Source organism: Aethalodelphis obliquidens, unplaced genomic scaffold (genome assembly GCF_003676395.1).
Source record: "Aethalodelphis obliquidens isolate GAN/ISIS:26980383/991018 unplaced genomic scaffold, ASM367639v1 scaffold91, whole genome shotgun sequence".
NCBI lineage: Eukaryota > Metazoa > Chordata > Mammalia > Artiodactyla > Delphinidae > Aethalodelphis > Aethalodelphis obliquidens.
Genome location: NW_020838035.1, coordinates 3,542,997 through 3,563,769, shown reverse-complemented (window position 1 = coordinate 3,563,769; position 20,773 = coordinate 3,542,997). Strand labels below are relative to the sequence as shown.

At 41.9% G+C, this 20,773-nt stretch overlaps 1 protein-coding gene across 8 annotated transcripts in view; it reads left to right on the top strand.

Annotated features, from left to right (window-relative positions):
• NLGN4X (neuroligin 4 X-linked) overlaps positions 1-14,844 on the top strand; it is a 344,769-nt gene extending 329,925 nt beyond the window's left edge. For all 8 annotated transcript variants that reach the window (XM_027095517.1, XM_027095511.1, XM_027095510.1 and 5 more), the window contains 2 exons: positions 1,458-2,247; positions 11,204-14,844. In XM_027095517.1, the coding sequence (XP_026951318.1) occupies positions 1,458-2,247; positions 11,204-12,053 (1,640 nt within the window). In that variant the 3' untranslated portion in view covers positions 12,054-14,844. The remainder of the gene's footprint in view (positions 1-1,457; positions 2,248-11,203) is intronic.
• The last annotated feature ends 5,929 nt before the right edge of the window (positions 14,845-20,773 follow it).

Below are 20,773 nucleotides of genomic sequence, written 5' to 3'. Positions count from 1 at the left end.
ACACACACACACACACACACACACACACACACACACACACACACACATATACATGGCTACCTCAGTCACGGCCAACAGTTATGACACAGAGAGAAAATGTGTAACTTCCAGCAACATTTTTCTAATTCTGGTTGTCTTCATTTATGAATCTTTTAATAGATCCAATATGGACATCCTTTCCTTAAGGTGCTTTAAAACATTCACCTTGAGAGCCAGACACACAAGTCAGTACATTTCCAACGGAATGGTAAACGTTGGGAGATTGGCCCCAAGGGAGCTAGATGATGCGTCGGGCAAAGCGAGATCGTTTTAAGCAGCTCATTCTTGGGTGTCATCAGCAGGCAATCCTCTAGTCTTCAGAATCACATCCTCCTGATTGCAGTCATGTTTCCTTCATCGCTGATTGCTTGTATGGCCTTAAACATCGACAGGGCACGGATTTCTGGACTCCCCGCTGAATGCTTTTATTCTCCCAGTGACTTACGAGGCGTCAGAGCTAGATCATGCTGGAGTTCAAGGAAGCGGCAGGAAGAGATAAGGAATAGAACACCATGATCTTGTGGCCTTCCGTCTCATACTGGAGCAGTTAAAAATAGACTTTTGTTTACTTCTGGACATCCACATACTAGACTGATCAGATAGGAAATTTTAAGCTACACAGAATTTTACTCATAAAACAGCCCAAGATTTTTCCAGTTTCTCACCAAGCAGACACGTTTAAAATGTGGCAGAACGAATTGTACAAAAGTCTGGGCTTTGAGTGGATGCAACTTTGAAATTAATGATTTTTTTGGGAAAAAAAGATACATTTTAGCGGGGCATGCAAGGGAAGATTTCTTTAGGAGTAGCTAATTTAATGAATTCATTTTAATTGCATGTTTTTAGCACCTTCGGTCTATGGAGCGTGGAAATAAAAATGCATTCCAGAATTTATACTCTGAAACCGATTTCAGTGGCTCTTCCCCCTCTAATAAAGTGGTACCTGGTTTTGCCAGTAAGAGGAAACAGCCTTTGACCTCTTATGGCCACAAAGCATATTTTTAGAGGCTGGGGGGTTGTGATGACTCTGAGACTCTTCATTTACGCATTCTGGGGATGGAGACACTAATATTACACAAAATTGAGGAAGGAGAAAGAGGTTGTATGTTTTTAGCACTGCAGCTGAAGTGTAAACGCAGTTTCGTTTTCTAAACTCTGTGTGTGTGTGTGTGTGTGTGCGCGCGCGTGTGTGTGTGTGCGTGTGTGTGTCTGAGAGCATCCTATAAGACCACTGTCCAGCAGGTGGGGGAGGGGGAAGACGAGATAGAAATGAGAGGAAGAGATGCCGAGTGCGCTGAATGCTGCAGTATCCAGAAATTCACATGCCCGAGAGACAATCAGAGCCTTCTTTGCCGAGTAAAAGCTGCTTTTCTGTCCTGCGGGTTTTCATTTGCATGTCCACAATTTTGCACCTGCAGGTCTCTTCCAGAAGGCCATCATCCAGAGCGGGACCGCCCTGTCCAGCTGGGCCGTGAACTACCAGCCTGCCAAGTACACTCGGATATTGGCAGATAAAGTCGGCTGCAACATGCTGGATACCACGGATATGGTGGAATGCCTTCGGAATAAGAACTACAAAGAGCTCATTCAGCAGACCATCACCCCGGCCACGTACCACATCTCCTTCGGGCCCGTCATTGACGGGGATGTCATCCCCGACGACCCTCAGATCCTGATGGAGCAGGGGGAATTCCTTAACTATGACATCATGCTCGGGGTCAACCAGGGGGAGGGGCTGAAGTTCGTGGACGGCGTCGTGGATAACGAGGATGGTGTGACGCCCAACGATTTTGACTTCTTGGTGTCCAACTTCGTGGACAACCTTTACGGCTACCCGGAGGGGAAGGACACCTTGCGGGAGACCATCAAGTTCATGTACACGGACTGGGCAGATAAGGAGAACCCCGAAACGCGGCGGAAAACCTTGGTGGCTCTGTTCACTGACCACCAGTGGGTGGCCCCCGCCGTGGCCACCGCGGACCTGCACGCACAGTACGGCTCACCCACCTACTTCTACGCCTTCTACCACCACTGCCAAAGCGAGATGAAGCCCAGCTGGGCGGACTCAGCCCACGGCGACGAAGTCCCCTATGTCTTCGGGATACCCATGATTGGCCCCACCGAGCTCTTCAGCTGCAACTTCTCCAAGAATGATGTCATGCTCAGCGCGGTGGTCATGACGTACTGGACAAACTTCGCCAAAACCGGGTATGTTCTTCTCCCCATCAGGGTATTGTTTGTCTGGTTCCTCCGTGTAAGTGTGGTTCCCACGACTGGCTAGACTGCGGCGTGCAGGCATCCACACACAGTAACAAAGGTAGTCATTTTTCCCCCCAACATCTAGGGAGACCTCATTTTTTCTCTACCCCTGAATTGCTTTCTATCAAGTCAGATTTTCGCTAAGGCGCTAGATGCGTATTGAAAATTCTACACTTGCTACTGGGATCAGATTTCAATATATTTGGCTATTCTATGGGAAACGGATCCTGGAGTTTCAAATCTAGGCAGGACCTTGTCTTGTTTGGTAAATAATAGGGTTCTCAAAATACATGTGCCACATGGAATGCATAGCAAGGAATGAAATAAATCTCATAATAAATATATAGAAATACTGTATGTGTATATAATATATATATTATATATGTATATGCACATGTAATAACTCCTAATCTCATAACTGTAGAGAAATCCCGTGTGTGTGTGTGTGTGTAAGATATATATGTGCATATGTATCTATGTACATGCATAGGATTTCTCCATTGTTGTGAGATTGATTTTCTATATATACATAGGCACACAAAATATATTTATTTTGTTTATATATAAATATTGACACGTGTTTATTTCATTAATGTAAATTTCATGCATGTGTGTATACTTAGCTATGTATCTATCTATAGACACGTACAGAAATCTCATTGGCTAAATAAAGTAGGAAGTATACAAGCGTTACATGTATAACAGGGTCCACCCGTATTCCACTGAGCAGATTCTCTGCAGACAACGAAAGAAAAGATTCCCCAGCATCTTAAGGAGCTACACATATCAGAGCATCTTTTCATTTGCTCTTGTCGAATAACCTAATTGCGGAAATTAATGAGGTAGCATTCTGTTCTGCCTGCCTGCGCTTCTGTCATTAACCTTGAGCTTCTCGTACCGAATTTACAGTGAAGGTCCTCCCGGCTCTGGAGGATGGAGAATCTTCCTGTGGGCCGCTGGGGGGTGGAATTAGGCCCCCCCCATACTGCAGCAGCCCTGCAGTGCCTGAGCCTCTTGTAGCTCTCATGAGAGGAAGTGGGGATGCCGGGGATGTGTAGGGGGTCAGCAGGTATCATTCTTTACAATGATTCCAAATACTCTGGTGGGAAGTGGTTTCATGGTTTTGCAGTCTTAGGAAAAGTGTGGCACATTTCTTGAGTGGAAAACATGTTGTACCAATACCCACTTTGGACTGTCCCATCTTACAAGGTTGACCTAAGAAAAACAGTGGGAAACGGAGACGGTACAACCGTGCCGGGGAGAGATGCTTGTCTGTCCCCAAAAGGTTCTTTTTTCGACAAGGAGGTGATTGAGGTCAAGTCAGCAAGTGTTTTTAAGTAACCCCTGTTTATTAGATTCCTAGGGCTGCTGCAACAAAGTACCAAAAATGATGTAACTTAAAACAACAGAAGTGTATTTCACAGTTGTGGAGGCTAGAAGTCCACCATGCAGGTGTCCGCAGGGCTGAGTTCTCTCTGACACCCATAGGGGAATGTTTCCATGCTGCTTCATAGCTCCTGGTGCTTTGCTGGCAGTGTTTGGTGTTGCCTGACTTGTAGCTGCATCTCTCCAAGCTCTGTGTCTGTCATACCGTGGCACTCTCCCAGCACGTCTGTCTTTATATGGCCATCTTCTTCTTTTTTATCTTTATTGAAGTATAGTTCATTTACAATCTTGTGTTAATTTCTGCTCTACAGTGAAGTGATTCAGTGATAGACACATATACATTCTTTTTCATATTCTTTTCCATAATGGTTTATCACAGGATATTGAGTATAGTTCCCTGTGCTGTACAGTAGGTCCTTATTGTTTATCCATCCTATGTATAGTAGTTTGCATCTGCTAATCCCAAACTCCCAATCCATCCCTCCCCCACTCCCCTCCCCCTTGGCAACTACAAGTCTGTTCTCTCTGTCTGTGACTCTGTTTCTGTTTTGCAGGTAAGTTCATTTGTGTCATATTTTAGATTCCACACATAAGTGATATCATATGGTATTTGCCTTTCTCTTTCTGACTTATTCTACCTAGTATGATAATCTCCAGTTGCATCCATGTTGCTGCAAATGGCATTATTTTGTTCTTTTTTATTTTGACCATCTTCTTATAAGGGCACCAATCATATTGGTTTAAGAGTCCATCCTGCTCCAGTATGACCTCATCTTTTTTTTTTTTAATTTTTATTTTTTGGCCGGGCCGTGCGGCTTGCGGGATCTTAGTTCCCCAACCAGGGATCGAACCAGTGCCCCCTGCAGTGGAAGCACAGAGTCCTAACCACTGGACCACCAGGGAATTCCACTACAACCTCATCTTAACTTGACTGACTACATCTGCAATGACCCTATTTCCAATAGGATCACACTGTGAGGTCCTGGGTGTTAGGACTTCAGTGTATCTTAATTTGAGAGGGAAACGGTTCAATGCATAACCCCTTTTAAAGGCAGGACCAATGCCCAATTGTGTCATAGAACTCAGAGAGGTAATGCCTGCCCTTGCAAAGTGTTGCCTTCTTTTGAAGCAAAAACACTCACAGGAGCGTTTCCCACACCATGGCCATGCCTATCGACTACATCACCATCCAAACCCATCATTAATTCCATAACATCTAAACACAGATCATGACTTACTTTTGTTAAAGCCATCTACTTTCTTTTTCTCTCACGTGTTTTGGGAATCAATTTTATATGATTTTCTTAAATGGAAAGCTAGGATCATTCATCATCAATTTAACTGAACCATTAAGGAAAACTACAAAATCCAAATAAAGCCATTAAATTCTCATTAGCTGTGCTCGCCTGCCAAAGGCTCTGAGATGGATTTTCTCTTGTTGTTAAAAAAAAAAAAAAAACAAAGAAAAATTAAAGGAAATTAATGTCATGAGATGGTAGAGAAATGCTAGCACCAAACCTATAGGTCAGCAGGACCTGTCAACGACTAAGTGAGGATTGAAAATGTTGAGTGTTCTTTAAAATGGTTTTTAAGATGTTGAGTGCTTTTTAATTTCATAACTCTATATTCCTAAAATCACTTCGCTTACTGCCTGGGGTTCACGCCCCTCATTTGGGGAACACAGTGGTGGAGATGTCAGATAGCTTGGGCTTAATCCCTGGCCCAGTATACTCCTGTGGCCACTAGTGGTGCGTGTTTAGGATACTTTTGGATTTCATAAAGATGCTAAAGTAGCGGATGGGGAAGGAATAAGGACTTGGCTTGGAGGAATAGCCGTCATCTGACCAGAGTCCAGGTAGAGATCTCACTGTGGGAACAGGATATCGCTAATGGATGGCCTTGGATGTCAGTCTGAAAAATCTGGATTTTATCCAAGCAGGAGCTATTTTTATTTCTGTGGTCCATGTGGAGCATAGCTGAAATCGTACTTGGGGATATTAATGCAATGAGTTTTCACAACACATTAGAAAGGTCGTTGGAATGACTCAAATCTTCTTTTTTCTTTTTTTTTAATTAATTTTATTTATTTTTGGCCATGTTAGGTCTTTATTGCTCCACGCGGGCTTTCTCTAGTTGCGGCGAGCAGGGGCTACTCTTTGTTGCAGTGCACGGGCTTCTCATTGCGGTGGCTTCTCTTGTTGCAGAGCACGGGCTCTAGGCGCATGGGCTTTGGTAATTGTGGCACGTGGGCTCAGTAGTTGTGGCTCGCGGGTTCTAGTGCGCGGGCTCAGTAGTTGTGGCTCACGGGTTTAGTTGCTCCGTGGCATGTGGGATCTTCCCGGACCAGGGCTCGAACCCGTGTCCCCTGCATTGGCAGGCGGATTCTTAAAGACTGCGCCACCAGGGAAACCCTCAAATCATCTTTTAAGGAAGTTACTCAGAACCTCCCCTAACCTGCAATGCAGTGTGCCATTTCAAACGTAAGTCAGGAGGATCACATTTCAGTAGCTTGTGGTTTAACAGAAAATGGGGGATTGAGCAAAGTCTAGTGATTTAGGTGTTCGCCAATAGATGATATGGCTCATGAGGTGGTTGCTAGCTATTCATTGATTGATTTTAAATAGGGTAGTGGCATGATCAGCCCTGTGTGGTGGAGGATTTCTTTGTCCCTAGGGGGCTGCCAAAGTGGTCCAGCTGAGGAGAATGAGGCAGTATGGTGCCAGTAATGGAACAGCATGGGATTAAACCATCTCTCATGTCATTAAGGGTCTCATACCTTATTTGATGCCAGCAAGGGAAGAGCATAGGATAAACCATCCCTGATGTCACAGTGTGAGGTGAGATGCTTAACTCTGTTCTCCAGAACCCATACTCAGGCAGTGACCCACAGAATATGATGGAATACACTTGAGTGCCATCCACTGCTCCCTGTAAGCACTACAGAGACAGGAGTTTGGTTATAAGAATATCCTGTCGTACGTCTAATCACAACACGTGGCTGAGAAGAAAGGATTATGTTGTGTCAGAACATGCTTTGCCGTGATCGCTGGGTGGAACTTCACCTCTGCTGCCCCTCGTAAACAGCACCCCGATGATCCTGACTATTCATACGTTTGCTGAGATGAGGTGAACACTGGGGCTTCTTTTTATATGACCGAAGCTAACGGTTCTGACCTTACATGTAGGCTTAAGTGTAGATATATCTGGTATGCAAATTTTTTGTTGTTGTTAAGCAGAGAAAACATAATGTAGGGATGGTGTGTGTGGTAGGCATGGAAGGAAGGAAGGAAGGATAGAAGGATGGAAGGACGTTGCTAGGAGACTGTTTCAATAATCCAGGTGAGAAGACTAACCCAAAACAGCGCTGGGAAAGGACAGGGAAGCCAGGACATTAAGTATTAGGCTAGAAATAAGGCTACTTGGAGAGTTTTGATAAATGAGAAGTTATGTCTGGGAAAAATTAAAACTAATCCCAAGGTTTATGAATGATTACACAGATTTAAACTCTTTGTCACATCCAACCTCTTTGGGAATAGGTGGGAAGGCGTTGGTCCTGGCCACTCAGTAGAAATCAGGTGCCCACTGATCAAGGACCAATGCAATTTGGGTTCTGTGTGAGGAGAGGTGGATAAAATGGGTTGAATTAGGGTCTCTACAGAAGATATGGCTGTGAACAGTACCTTCACCATTCTGTATGGAAGGCCTCGGAGGCTCTTGGAATTCAGAGATGGGAAGGCTGTTGGCCGATAAGCCAATATATATTATGTAAGAAGAGCAACATATATATTCCAATATGTCGAAATACAGTTGTATAGGTCGAGTGGGTGGGATGACGTATTTTTCATTGGTTTTCAGATTCCATCTCTACTTTTGATTTTGCTCATATCTTGTGATTGATTTATATTTCAACTTTTGCTCAATCTTTGCAAAAAATCAGGAAACAGACAGGAAAGATGGGTTAGATAGAGTTGCAGTCAAAGCCTGGTTTTGAAAGTGACGTTTATTGCCCCAAAGTATTCTAAGCTCAGTGAAGGAACACCTCTACCGGTTGTATAGGACGGACTGAACACATACTTCTTGGTGCAGGGGGGAGTTTTCGTCTTAGAGGTCTAGGGACAAATGGTCAACCACGACATTGTTTTAGGGGTAAGGAAAACCTTATACCATCCAAAGGAGCATATCAGAGGGTTCACTGGTATTTTTAAAGGAATCATGTTACCCATCTCTCACAAATAAGATGAACCACAAGACCTTGGAGATGCATTTAACCCTCCACTTCTAAGATGATATCGCAAATGAAATATGACAGGTGAAAATGTATGTTTAGGTGACGAGGAGTATGGGTAGGTGTTGAGGTTTTTACTAGAGAAAGAAGGTGTGTCTGTTTCATTCTCTCCTTAATCATTATCATCTTGAACTTTACTCATGGGAATTAGAAGACGCCATGTGCTGAAGCAAAGTCTAAACAACAAGGCAGCGGTATCCCACATAGAGATCTTACTGTCTTTGGGGTGTTTGACAAGGGGAAATGATGAGCCTTCATAAGCGCCGTGAGTTTATCTTGGTTTAAGGCTTCTGACTGTGCATCTCCCAGAACTTTGATAGGTTGTATCGGCCTAAAGCATACTTACCGGATTTTCAAAATCCTCTATTCTCTGAGAACAAAATAAATGTGTTTCCTTACCTTTCAAATGTACACCGAATTCCATAAAAAAAAATCGACAAATATCCTACATGAAAAGACACTCTTTCCTAGATGCCCTCTCTTCAGTAAAAGGTCAGTACAACTAAAAGACCCAATTCTGTGAAATCAGATCAATGCGAACATAGTAGGAATCCTCGCTCCCTTTCGTTGCTTTTAGAACGATAAAAATCGATGACAAATTTCTCCATGACAGATTCCAGTTAAATAGGAATTTTCCAACAATGTATTTCAGAAGACTCAAATAAAAAAACATGAGGTGCTATATTAAATCCAACAGTTTTCGAAAACGTATAAGAATATAAAAATGAATTAAAAGCAGATTATTTTCAAGTATATAAATGAACACATAAATAAGAAAGCTCATAGTATTAAGACCTATAATTTTTTATATTTTATCATCTCACTCATAAGAGCACAGCAGTTAGTGTGCACTCAGTTATGTGGTAAAATTTCGTTGTCCTGCATACCACACATGTAATCATATCTACGATCATATATATACCTATGCATCTATATATATATACGTCTGTGTGTGTGTATAGTATGCAGTATGTACTGTTGTATACAGTATACTTTTATACAGTATATACTGTACCCAGTGTATAATATAACGTATGCACTGTGGTATACAGTATACTTTTTGATACAGTGTATACTATATACAGTATATAGTGTACCATATATGCTATGATATACATAGTATACTTTTATACAATGTATACTATATACAGTATACAGTGTACCATATATACTGTGGTATACAGTGGTATATACTATACACAGTGTATACTATACTTTGATATAGCATACATTATATACAGTATATACTGTACCATGTATGCTATGATGTACACAGTATACTTTTAAACAGTATATACTATATATAATTAACAGTGTACCATATATACAGTATATTATGCAGCATGCACTATATCTAGTATATTAGTGTACCATGTATACTGGTATACAGTATACTTTTATGTAGCAAATACTATGTAGAATGTATAGTATTAGGTATATTCTGTGGCTGTATACAGTATGTTATTTATAGTCCTCTCTCGCTAGCAATTTGTAGGTATTCTAATTTATGCATTGCAGAGAGGGATACTATTTATTGAGCTCTTACTACATGCCAGGAATATTGTAGTTATTATTTAACCTTTCTCACTTCCTTTCCATCCCAGTATTCTTATCCACTTTATAGATGAGGAAGATGAGGCTAAGAGAGGCTTAAGGATTTGCTCAAGATTTCACAGCTTGTAAAGAGGGAGAGGTGCAGAACTTAATGTATGGAAATGATTGTGACAGCCTCAGACTGAGGGCTAAAGTCCTTCCTTTGGCAGATGCATCTGTTGGTCAAGTGCATCGTTTGCATCCTGCACACTACTTGGGAATGTCTGTAGTCTTTAGGTCTTCCAGTGGGACCTTCCGGTTCCCCAGCCTTCTGATACATGAGCAAACAGGCAGTGGCTGAAGGCAGCTTCATAACAGTGTTACCTGGAAAACAGAAATTAGAGCACCTGGAGCAATAGATCTAAGCAAACTGGGTCTGCACATCATGTCTGAATGTTCAGTGTCAACTAGGTGGCATGATATCATGCATGATGTCAAATTTTCCAAACCAGTACACATTAAGATGAAACCTGTTTTACAGCTCACTTTACCAAGCCTAAAAAAAATGGAAGAAATGAGAATATGATATCTTTGCGGGACGGGGGGAGGTTGTTTGTTATCTTAAAAGAGTTAGTTGCAAAGATGTTTCAAGTACCATGTTTTGTGGAGAATCTTTCCATTTTGGTGATTCTCCTTCTGCCTGTGTCCACTTATGTCAATCATAGGAGACTTCTTAGGTTCATAGTTGCCATGCACACTTGAAATCTATTAAAAAAAACCCTCCATTTCTTGCATCGTGTGGTACTTTTCCTAAAATCCTTAACTCTGCATATCTAAAAGCACCGTCTGACCAAACTTCTTAAATCAACGGAATGTTGTTTGATCTTTAGGTGACTCAGTCTTCAGAAGGTTTCCAAGTACATACGTATTTCTCCTTCTGAGAGAGAGTGAACAATTGATGCATAATTCTATTTATTAACATCTTGTAATTACAAAAGCCAGTTTTTATTTGATTTTTAACATACATTTTAGTTGTAACCACAGTATCTATTCATTTACCTAAGAAGCAATTCTTGAGGAAGAAAGAGAATGGCACAAATTTTGGACCATAGCCTCTAACTCAGGATTTCTCAGCCTCAATACTACTGACACCTGGGACCAGGTACTTCTCTGCTGTGGAGGGGCTGTCCTGTGCCCTGGAGCATATTTAACAGTCACCCTGGCATCTACCCATTCATGGCACCACCCTTCACTGATAACAACCGAAAAACATCTCCAGATGTTACCAGATGCCCTCTTGGGGGCAAATCACCCTGGTTGAGATTTCTGACTCAAAAGTAGTTCAACTTAAAAAAAAAAAAAAAAGTAGTTAAACTTGAAATGCAAGACACATTTTTGGTTTCCTTCTTTATCATGGAAGATAATTGGATGCATTTAAAAAATGTAGGAGTGTTATGAAAATGCTCTCATACTGCCATCAGGAATTATTTTTAAAATAAAGGTAAGGGGATTTTAAAGAAAAGGCAAAATGGTAGCGCGTCGGGATTGAAACGCCATGTATTTGTTGCTACTTGAGTACTTTGTGCATATCAATAAACACATGAGATTATCTGGTTGTAATTTCATTGTATTTGATTAAAATTTACTTGGGAAATGTGGAAGAGTGTGACCTTTCTCTTTTTTTCTCCCTTCTGTCCCCAGTGATCCCAATCAGCCCGTTCCTCAGGACACCAAGTTCATTCACACAAAACCCAATCGCTTTGAGGAAGTGGCCTGGTCCAAGTATAACCCCAAAGACCAGCTCTATCTGCATATTGGCTTGAAACCCAGAGTGAGGGACCATTACCGAGCCACAAAAGTGGCTTTCTGGTTGGAACTCGTGCCTCACTTGCACAACCTGAATGAGATATTCCAGTATGTGTCCACAACCACAAAGGTTCCTCCTCCGGACATGACCTCCTTTCCCTACGGAACTCGGCGATCTCCTGCCAAGATATGGCCCACGACCAAACGCCCGGCGATCACTCCCGCCAACAACCCCAAACACTCCAAGGACCCTCATAAAACGGGGCCTGAGGACACCACCGTCCTCATCGAAACCAAACGGGATTATTCCACTGAGTTGAGCGTCACCATTGCCGTGGGGGCATCCTTACTCTTCCTTAACATCTTGGCGTTCGCAGCGCTGTACTATAAGAAGGACAAGAGGCGCCATGAGACACACAGGCGCCCCAGTCCCCAGAGAAATACCACAAATGACATCGCTCACATCCAGAACGAAGAGATCATGTCCCTGCAGATGAAACAGCTGGAGCATGATCACGAGTGTGAGTCCCTGCAGGCTCACGACACGCTGAGGCTCACCTGCCCTCCAGACTACACCCTCACGCTGCGCAGGTCCCCCGATGACATCCCACTTATGACACCAAATACCATCACTATGATTCCCAACACACTGACGGGGATGCAGCCTTTGCACACGTTCAATACCTTCAGTGGAGGACAAAACAGTACAAATTTACCCCACGGGCATTCAACCACTAGAGTATAGCTTTGCCGTCTTCTTCCCCTCCCTTTGCGCCTCCCCTCAGCCACATCGAAGAGAGAAAGAAAGAAGCAACATCTCCAAACAGGGAATGTTTGGCTTAAGACAAAACAAAACAAAACAAAAAGCAAAAGGGCAGCCACTGTGTCCTTGCAGACCCCTTCCATTGGCATTTCCCAGTACAATGAGATCAACTTCTGACCCGACGAAATGTGAAACGTATACATTGCTGTTACAATACTGCTTTAAGATCTCCACCATCCGGCAAACTTTAGTGCAACTAGGACGTCGAAGTTTCAAGGACCTGGATGTTTCCAGTGTGACCACAGAAGCTGAAACTTCTGAAACTCGGCCGAGGACACTTTTTTTTTTTTTAATTACAATTGAAATAAATAAATAAAAGTTCTTTTTGTGCCATACGACAGATGGCTCTACTTAAGTGAAGAAAGAATCTATGGGCTTTTACCCAGCATATGGAGGTGTAATCCAGAGAGAAGGAAAAGTAGAATTTTATTATTAAAATAAAAGAACTGACTATGCAGTTACATACGTAGAGTTCTGTGCAAAGAGATGTTTTGCCAGCCTGAACTCTATTTAAGAAACTTTGTAAAAATAAAAATAAAAAAATGTATATAGCCGTGCGTTTAAACAAACACACACCAAGAGAAAAACAGAAACAAAAACAACAACAAAAAAAGCTTTTATTGGTGTTTTCAGTTTGAAAGAGCTTTTAGCAAGATTGTGCTTTCCATTGTGGTCTGTATGTATATAAATCGATATATACATTAGTCATATCACCTCTGTCTCCTCCAGGACAAAGGAGGATTTTCTTCTTAATTCCTTGTGGCCAACAGACATGGGGTTTTCTAACGTGTTTCATTTGTAGGAGGATGTGATTGTCACACAGCGGACCTAGACCGTCTGTTCGACTAGGCTCTCTCTCCCCTTCTTGGGCTGGAAAGTGCATGCGACAGCATTCTTAGGAGACCGTTATTTTTAGGAAAACTTTTATTTTTGTGTGTTAAGGCTTCATGAAGTTGCAACCCCAGGATGGATCCCCAGCGTGGAGCCTATTTAAAGCTTGTTGAATTAGAAACACACACGCACATGCAGAGCGACCGCGGGGGAGAAACAGAATACAAGTCTCGTTCTGTAGTTCTGGTTCTTTGAATCTGTTGAGGAAGAGTTGCTTCCCATCCCAGGGTCCTGCCAAAAAGGAAAAGAAAGCTTGTCTTTGGTAGGGCCAAGCTCTGCTGAGTCAATACAGCTCTGTACTCCCCAGCAGCTGCAGAAGGGTTTGGCTGATGAAATACCTGCTCAGCTTAGCTAATCAGATTGAAAGAGGGCATGTGTCTTTCCTTTCTGTTTAAGCAGTAAGTCCCTTATTTATCAGTAAGCAGGGATTTTTATTTTTTATATCATTTATGGGATAAAACATATGCTTGTCTGAAACTATTACCATTTGTGGATTTGTGTATCAGTCACTGATCCAGGAGTATTACAGAGAGAAAACAAACAAAAGGATAGAACATTCAAAGTGCTTTGCATGGGTTTTCCGGGAAGTTAGGATGGCTTCACTGTCAAGATAACACACAGAAATATTCAGTCATTTTAAATTGGCGAGACAGGGATGAGAAGTTCGTCCCTCTGACACTTTGTCATTTTCTCATCATCCTTTTAATTTTCCTTAAGGAATCTTTTGCAAGTGTCCTAAAGTGGAAGGAAAAAGAATAGTAACCATGGTGACTTTATGTTTTGTCTTTCAAAAGTTATTGCGACACCAGGAAATAGTAGCCAAAGATATTTGAAGATGTCTCTGGGCATGGTTCTCATGGAAACCCAGCACTATATGTCTTTGCCAAGGTGGACATTCTCCACAAAGATAGTCCAAATTCCTTGTCTCTTTGTATAATCTTTGCTTATTGAACCCCTGAACTAAAACTGTAGCAATGTCTATCAAAGTGTTTGAAAATGGCCCCCCCTAGAAAAAGAGAGTTCTTTTAAGAATGCATACAGATCGTCCAATAAATTCTGTCGTTCATCTTGGTTTAAATTTAAGAGTGATTCTCTGTGTATACATATGTGAACTATAACCCCAACTTCGCAAAGAGTGAAACATCACTCCTGCAGCTAGAGGTGTCATGGGTACGATTTTTGTTCATCATTTTTGAAAGCTATTGTCAGGCCATTTCTGCAAGCTGTGTATTACCCCAGCTAAGCTACGACGAATAGGCTCTCCAGGAAACTACAAAGGACGTGATGCTTGGCACCGATGTGGGTCCGGTATGTTTGTAATGTGAATTCCAGTATTTGTTTAGTATTTCCAATTGTCTTCTGCTAGCAATATGCACAGTAATGTACCAGGCTTGTGACATTTGGATAAGGAAAAAAAAAAAAAAAAGAGTTCTTGTTAAGTGAATAACTTTAGCTTTTACAAAGGATTATGATCAAAAGCAATTTAATACACCTTAAATGATATTTCTACATGGAAAGAAGTTATAGAATCTTCATAGAGTTCTATGAGAATAAAATATACTTGCTATCTATAAAAAAGAGGGAAAAAAAGAAAAAAAAGACATAAGTTAGAAAAAAACTTTCCTAGGCTTTTATTCTTGACCTTCACTGGCACGCAGGGTTTAATGGTTTCTTGGATTATTATTTTGCGATTTTGTTTTTGATTTTGCCTTAAGTAATGATAGAAGATATATATGGCTGGACACATATGTATAAACTTTTCAGCAGCATTTTTAATAATAAAATATCACAGTATTTTCTAATGCTTTGTGCAAATAATTACGCGTCCATTCTTTTTTTGTAGGTGGCCTAGCCTATTTATTTATTTTTCCTTCTTTAGATGTCTTTTTCACTTTGAAAACTAAGCGATACATCTGACGTAGGTGATAAACGGCACACTCAGTTGGTAATAGATCAGTTTCTTGTGGTTCGTCCTCATGAACAGGTTTGGTGTCCCCGCTAGGGATTTTCTTCTGGCCTGACATTGGAGAAAGGCACTCTGGTTGGTGAAACTCATAACAAGAGGCTGTTTCCTGAAATGGAAGCCACTGCTGCTGCTTATGTTGCTGGGTTTTGAGTTGTGTTTGTTGTCATGCCTTAAATCTTTCTAGTAGCCTTATTTGAGTAAATCTCTGACAGCAAGAAATTCATTTGAATACAACTGGAGAGGCAGAAAATTACTACCATGCTGATGCGACCTAACTTGTCCAGTCCTCACATGCACCTGGTCATTCCTTATCTTAACAGTCACGATAGCCCTAAGGGGCAGGCACCTGTATTACTTCTAGTTTAGAACTGAAGATGTTGAGAATCAGAAACGTTAAGCTACAAGGCAGCAGCAGAACTCAGATTCAAAGGAAGATCGTGTGTTCAGAGCCCAAACTCTTCGCCAATGAAGGATGCAGCAAAAATTTCTAACTCAAGTTCATGAATGTCATGATAATATTAGCTAATTATCAGGTAAAGGAAAACAGCAAAGACTGTGACTGCTGTATTCGAACTCTGAATTTTTTTTTACATGTTGGGCTCAGGTCGTTTGCTGAATGTGACGTACACAGGATATATATATACACACATATATACACATATACATACACATTTATATATTACATACAAATAAATATTTTAATATATTGTGTATTTACAATTGAATTTTAATAAACAAATATATAAAGTATGATTATATTTTTATATTTATATACATATATAATAGCTATACTATATGAAACATACATTTGTATATAAAATAATATAATATCATACCATATGTGTGATATAATATGTAATATATTTTATATATTTAAAACATACATTTTATATTACACATATATTGCAGATATGTATATATATCATGTTATATATACGTATTATAACTCTAGTGTATACGAGTTATATTATCTAATACAAAATATGTGTTTACATATAAGTAAATAAGTAACTATTTTATAAATATGTAAATAATATTTCATGAATACATAAACATATGTCATATCTATTTAATGGAAAAGCCATTTTCGTGGATTTAAAATTAGATCTCTGGCCAGTTTTTGAAATAGGGGAGTCATTCCTTTTTTCACCATTTGATGCATTCTGAATGGCCATTCTGAATAACTCAACAAATGGTAAAAACGTATGCATTCATTCATTCATGTATTCTTTCTGCAAATGTTTACCAAGCTTCTCCATCACCCCAGCTCTGTGCTGGGGCTTCTGTTAAAAATGAAAGAAGAAGCTCTCTCCATCCTAGGACTCCAAGCGGAGAGCAGGGAAGTACAGCCAGGAAGCAGCAGGAGGTGCTGGAGATGGTACCCAGGGTGCCAGTGGGAGTCTAGACACAGACCCTTAACCTCGTCTGCAAGGGGTGGGCAGTGCTCTGTAGGAAGCTACCCCAAACCACATCCCTCCAAGTATGTGGGCATCCACGCAGAGAAACCAATGATGATGGATGCTTCGGGAGGGCAGAACTCACACCCTCAAAGTGAGAAGACTCGGCGAGTTTGGGGAACTATGGCTTTTTTCTGTCCTAGCTGAAAAATAGAAGGTATCACCGGAAAAGGTGTGGGGAAGGAGGGGAGTAGCATCCAGCTGATAACATGCCTCAAGTCACAAGGCATGCCGTGTGCACCTTGTCCTGAATTCAAGCAGCAGACGGTAAAAGATGGCGCCAAAGTGGTGTGAGCATATTTGCGTTTTTTTGTTTGTTTGTTTTTTGTGGTACGCGGGCCTGTCACTGTTGCAGTCTCTCCCGTTGCGGAGCACAGGTTCCGGACACGCAGGCTTAGCGGCCATGGCTCACGGGCCCAGCCGCTCCGCGGCATGTGGGATCTTCCCGGACCGGGGCACGAACCCGCGTCCCCTGCATCGGCAGGCAGACTCTCAACCACTGCGCCACCAGGGAAGCCCATATTTGCGATTTTTATCAGTGCTTCTCAAACGTTGTTCCAAGGATGTGCTGACATCAGGCTACAGGGCGGGTTCTGATCCAGCAGGGATTGCGTGGGCTGGAGTCTCTGCATCTCCAACAAGCCTGCAAAATGATGCCAGTGTTTCTGGTTCCCAATTATCCCCAACTCTTTTGGGGAGCAAGATTCGAGAGTGTTCCCTCCAGAAGCAGTTGTGGGGATGGTGTGAATGTGGTGGGATGGCGCTGGGTGCAGTGAAAGCAGCTGAGAAAGCAGATAGAGCAGCCTGTTTGATAAATTAATTACTATCATCCTGTCAGGGGAGGTGGGGACACAGTAGGAATGTTAAACCCAAAAAACAGATAGATAGATAGATAGATAGATAGATAGATAGATAGATTGAATAGATGATTGATGGACAGATATAAAGGATGAACAGTTGGATGAATGGATGGATACAGATACATAGATTGTAGATAGATAAACAGATATATGAATGCTAGATGGATAATGATTTATTAATATAGAGGCAGATATGGATGGATGGATACATAACACACAGATAGTTGGTAGAGATGATAGATGTGAGTAGGTAGGTAGGTAGATATAAATAGATGATAGTTGAGATAGATGATAGGTAGATGGATAGATAGATGGAAAGAAAGAAGGAGGGAGGGATGGAAGGGAAGGAAGGAAGGAAGAGAGAGGAAGAAAGATGGGATAGGTAGGTAGGTAGGTAGGTAGGTAGATAGATAGATAGATGGAATAGTTTTAGAGTTGCATGTTCCAGAAGTGATAAAGCACCACCATCAGAGATGACCAAGCCCATCTTGGTGGAGTTGAGTAACTTACACGCAAGGATGGTGAGTCATCTGGGTCATTTTTCGTGGTTGCACACTGTCCTTGTTTCCATCTTATCCCCACATGCTTGCGGACGACTTTTATCTCCTGGTACCTCAAATTATTTTTATGCAGTGGGGCCCACCCCACTTAGCCATTATCAGGCTAGTTACTAGCAGTCAGATGGCAGAGGTGTTTTTTCTTTCCCACAACTTCCTCCAAATGTATTCATCACCTCCCCTTTTCTGGGCTGCCTGATTAGAAAAAAAATAAAAAATTAGATTCTGCTAAGGGAGGAAAGTGGTACTTTCTCTGCAGGTTCTTATTATCTTATTTAAAGAAATGGATATATAGGGGCTCCCCTGGTAGCGCAGCGGTTAAGAATCCACCTGCCAATGCAGGGAACACGGGTTCGAGCCCTGGTCCGGGAAGATCCCACGTGCCGCGGAGCAACTAAGCCCATGTGCCGCAACTACTGAGGCTGTGCTCTAGAGCCCACGAGCCACAACTACTGAGCCCATATGCCACAACTACTGAAGCCCACGCGCCAAGAGCCCGTGCTCCACAACGAAGAGCAGCCCCTGCTCGCCGCAACTAGAGAAACCCCGCATGCAGCAACGAAGACCCAATGCAGCCAAAACTAAATAAGTAAAATAAATAAATTTTTAAAAAAGAAATGGATATATAGAGAACGGTCTTTTACATGTCTCCCTTTCTATAAGGTGACTATCAGCGCAAATACTTGCAAAACCTACAAATAACTGTTTTCTCAAGGCAAGAGCTTTCGGGAAAACAGGGGAGATTGAGGGCTCTTCCACATTTGGCTGAAAGGGACGTCTTCAGACTAATTCCTAAGGTCATTAGCTTCTAATAGGATGGGACTGAGAGCTGCTGGAAACAGGAGAATGTCCACGGGTTCAGCTGGGAGAAGCCCAGAAAGGAAAATTATTCTAAGCGCTTCGTCCCAGGGACCAGGAGAGAACTGTGCACTTGGGTGTTTCCACTGATGTAGGAGGGAAATGGGGAGATGAATTTCTGGAGCCCCGAAATACAGCCCTAAAAAATGTCCCATAAAACTGGGAATTTAGATGGTGCCTCATTCCAAATATTAGAAGCATTTTTACGCTTCAGTGGTAACATCTGTCAAATCTTTACGATTTGTTTATGAACACAGCTTGAAAACAGATATCTCAAGGCATTCCGTATTATTGAATTTTAGGTATTGTCAGGGTTTATCTTAGGGGTTGTTTAGGTATTATTTTAGCTGTTACATAGACAATGTTGAAATTACTTTTTCCAAATTATAATGACAGCCAAAATGTTTAACACTTCCGGAGGATATGCACCACTTACAGAGAAACTCTTACAGCAAAAGTGCTTAGAGATGTTTTAAATTATTGGGTCAACGGTTTAAAGAGCAATTACAGGCAGACCTCATTTTATTGCACAAATTGAGGGTTTGCGGCGACCCTGCCTATCACCGTCTATAAGTCTATAGACAGTCTGTAACTCTATCAGTGTCGTTTTTCCAACTGCATTTGCTCACTTGGGGTCTGTGTCACATTTTGATAACTCTCGAAATATTTCAAACGTCTTCATTATTATATTTGTGATGGTGTCTGTGATCACTGATCTTTGGTGTTACTGCTCTGACTTGCTGAAGGCTCAGAGGATGGTGAGAAGTTTTTAGCAATATTTTAAATTTAAGGCCTGTATATATATATTTTTTAGACGTAATGCTATTGCACACTTAATAGACTACAGTATAGTGTAAACATCACTTTTACATGCACTGGGAAACCCAGAAAAACTCTTGTAACTCGCTTTATTTTGATACTTGCCTTACTGCGGTGGTCTGGGACCCTATCCACAGTATCTTCAAGATCTACCCATATTTGTTTTGAATTTTAAAACTTTCAAATGATAATCAAAACGTGCTGTTCTAAGTAAGTTAGATGTACTAAGTCACTTCATCTTTATACCACCCTCCTAGAGTAGAGGCTTTCATGTTACCAGGGGGAGCAGTGAAACCCAGGAGGTTCAAAGACTTCCTCAAAGTCGCGGTAAGGAAATAAAATAGCCAGGGTCTGACACCAGGTAGTTTTGCTCTGTTCCTCGTCAGTACAGAAAAAGATATGTCCCCTGTAGGGATTCTGAAAAATCTAAAAGAAGGGGGAAAAAAATCACTCTCATCTTTCTATGCCTCGAGAAAACGGATAGCCTTGAATTTTAAAATGCTTTTAAGGTACACCTACGGTCGCACACCCACCCCACCGATCACCCACACTGGTACACGCACTCAGCACCTTCACTGCGCTGATGGAATTTTTAGAACGTCGGTTGATTTAAAAACACAATTTATCAATTTCACCTACTGTTTTAGTTACGATTTGGGGTCGTTAAACATTTGGAATCTCATTTTTGCTGAAATAACATTTGAAAACGCCAGCGGTGCCTGCCTCTCCCCTCAGTGGGTAAATATCGAACGTGAAACTCGGCATAGGAAGGTTAGAAAATCTAAGGAGAGAGAGTTACATGGGGAAACATTGTAAATAATTTATAACATAGGAGAGGAAGGCGTGCTGGCTGCAACATGTTGGCCAAATGCCTTATAAAACCAGCTTTGGGGACACCCTGGTGGCGTGGTGGTTGAGAGTCCGCCTACCGATGCAGGGGACACGGGTTCGTGCCCCGGTCCGGGAAGATCCCGCATGCCGCGGAGCGGCTGGGCCCGTGAGCCATGGCCGCCGAGCCTGCGCGTCCGGAGCCTGTGCTCCGCAACGGGAGGGGCCACAGCAGTGAGGGGCCCGCGTACCGCAAAAAACAAACAGCTTTGGAAAGATGTGAAAGCAGGGAGAAACCTGTTCACAGCCCAAGACGTTCGTGGGCCGGCCACCTGCCCACGTGGCCTCAGCACGTGCTTTGTGAAGTGTCTGTTATAATAACCTCATGAGTCCCAATGCACTGACC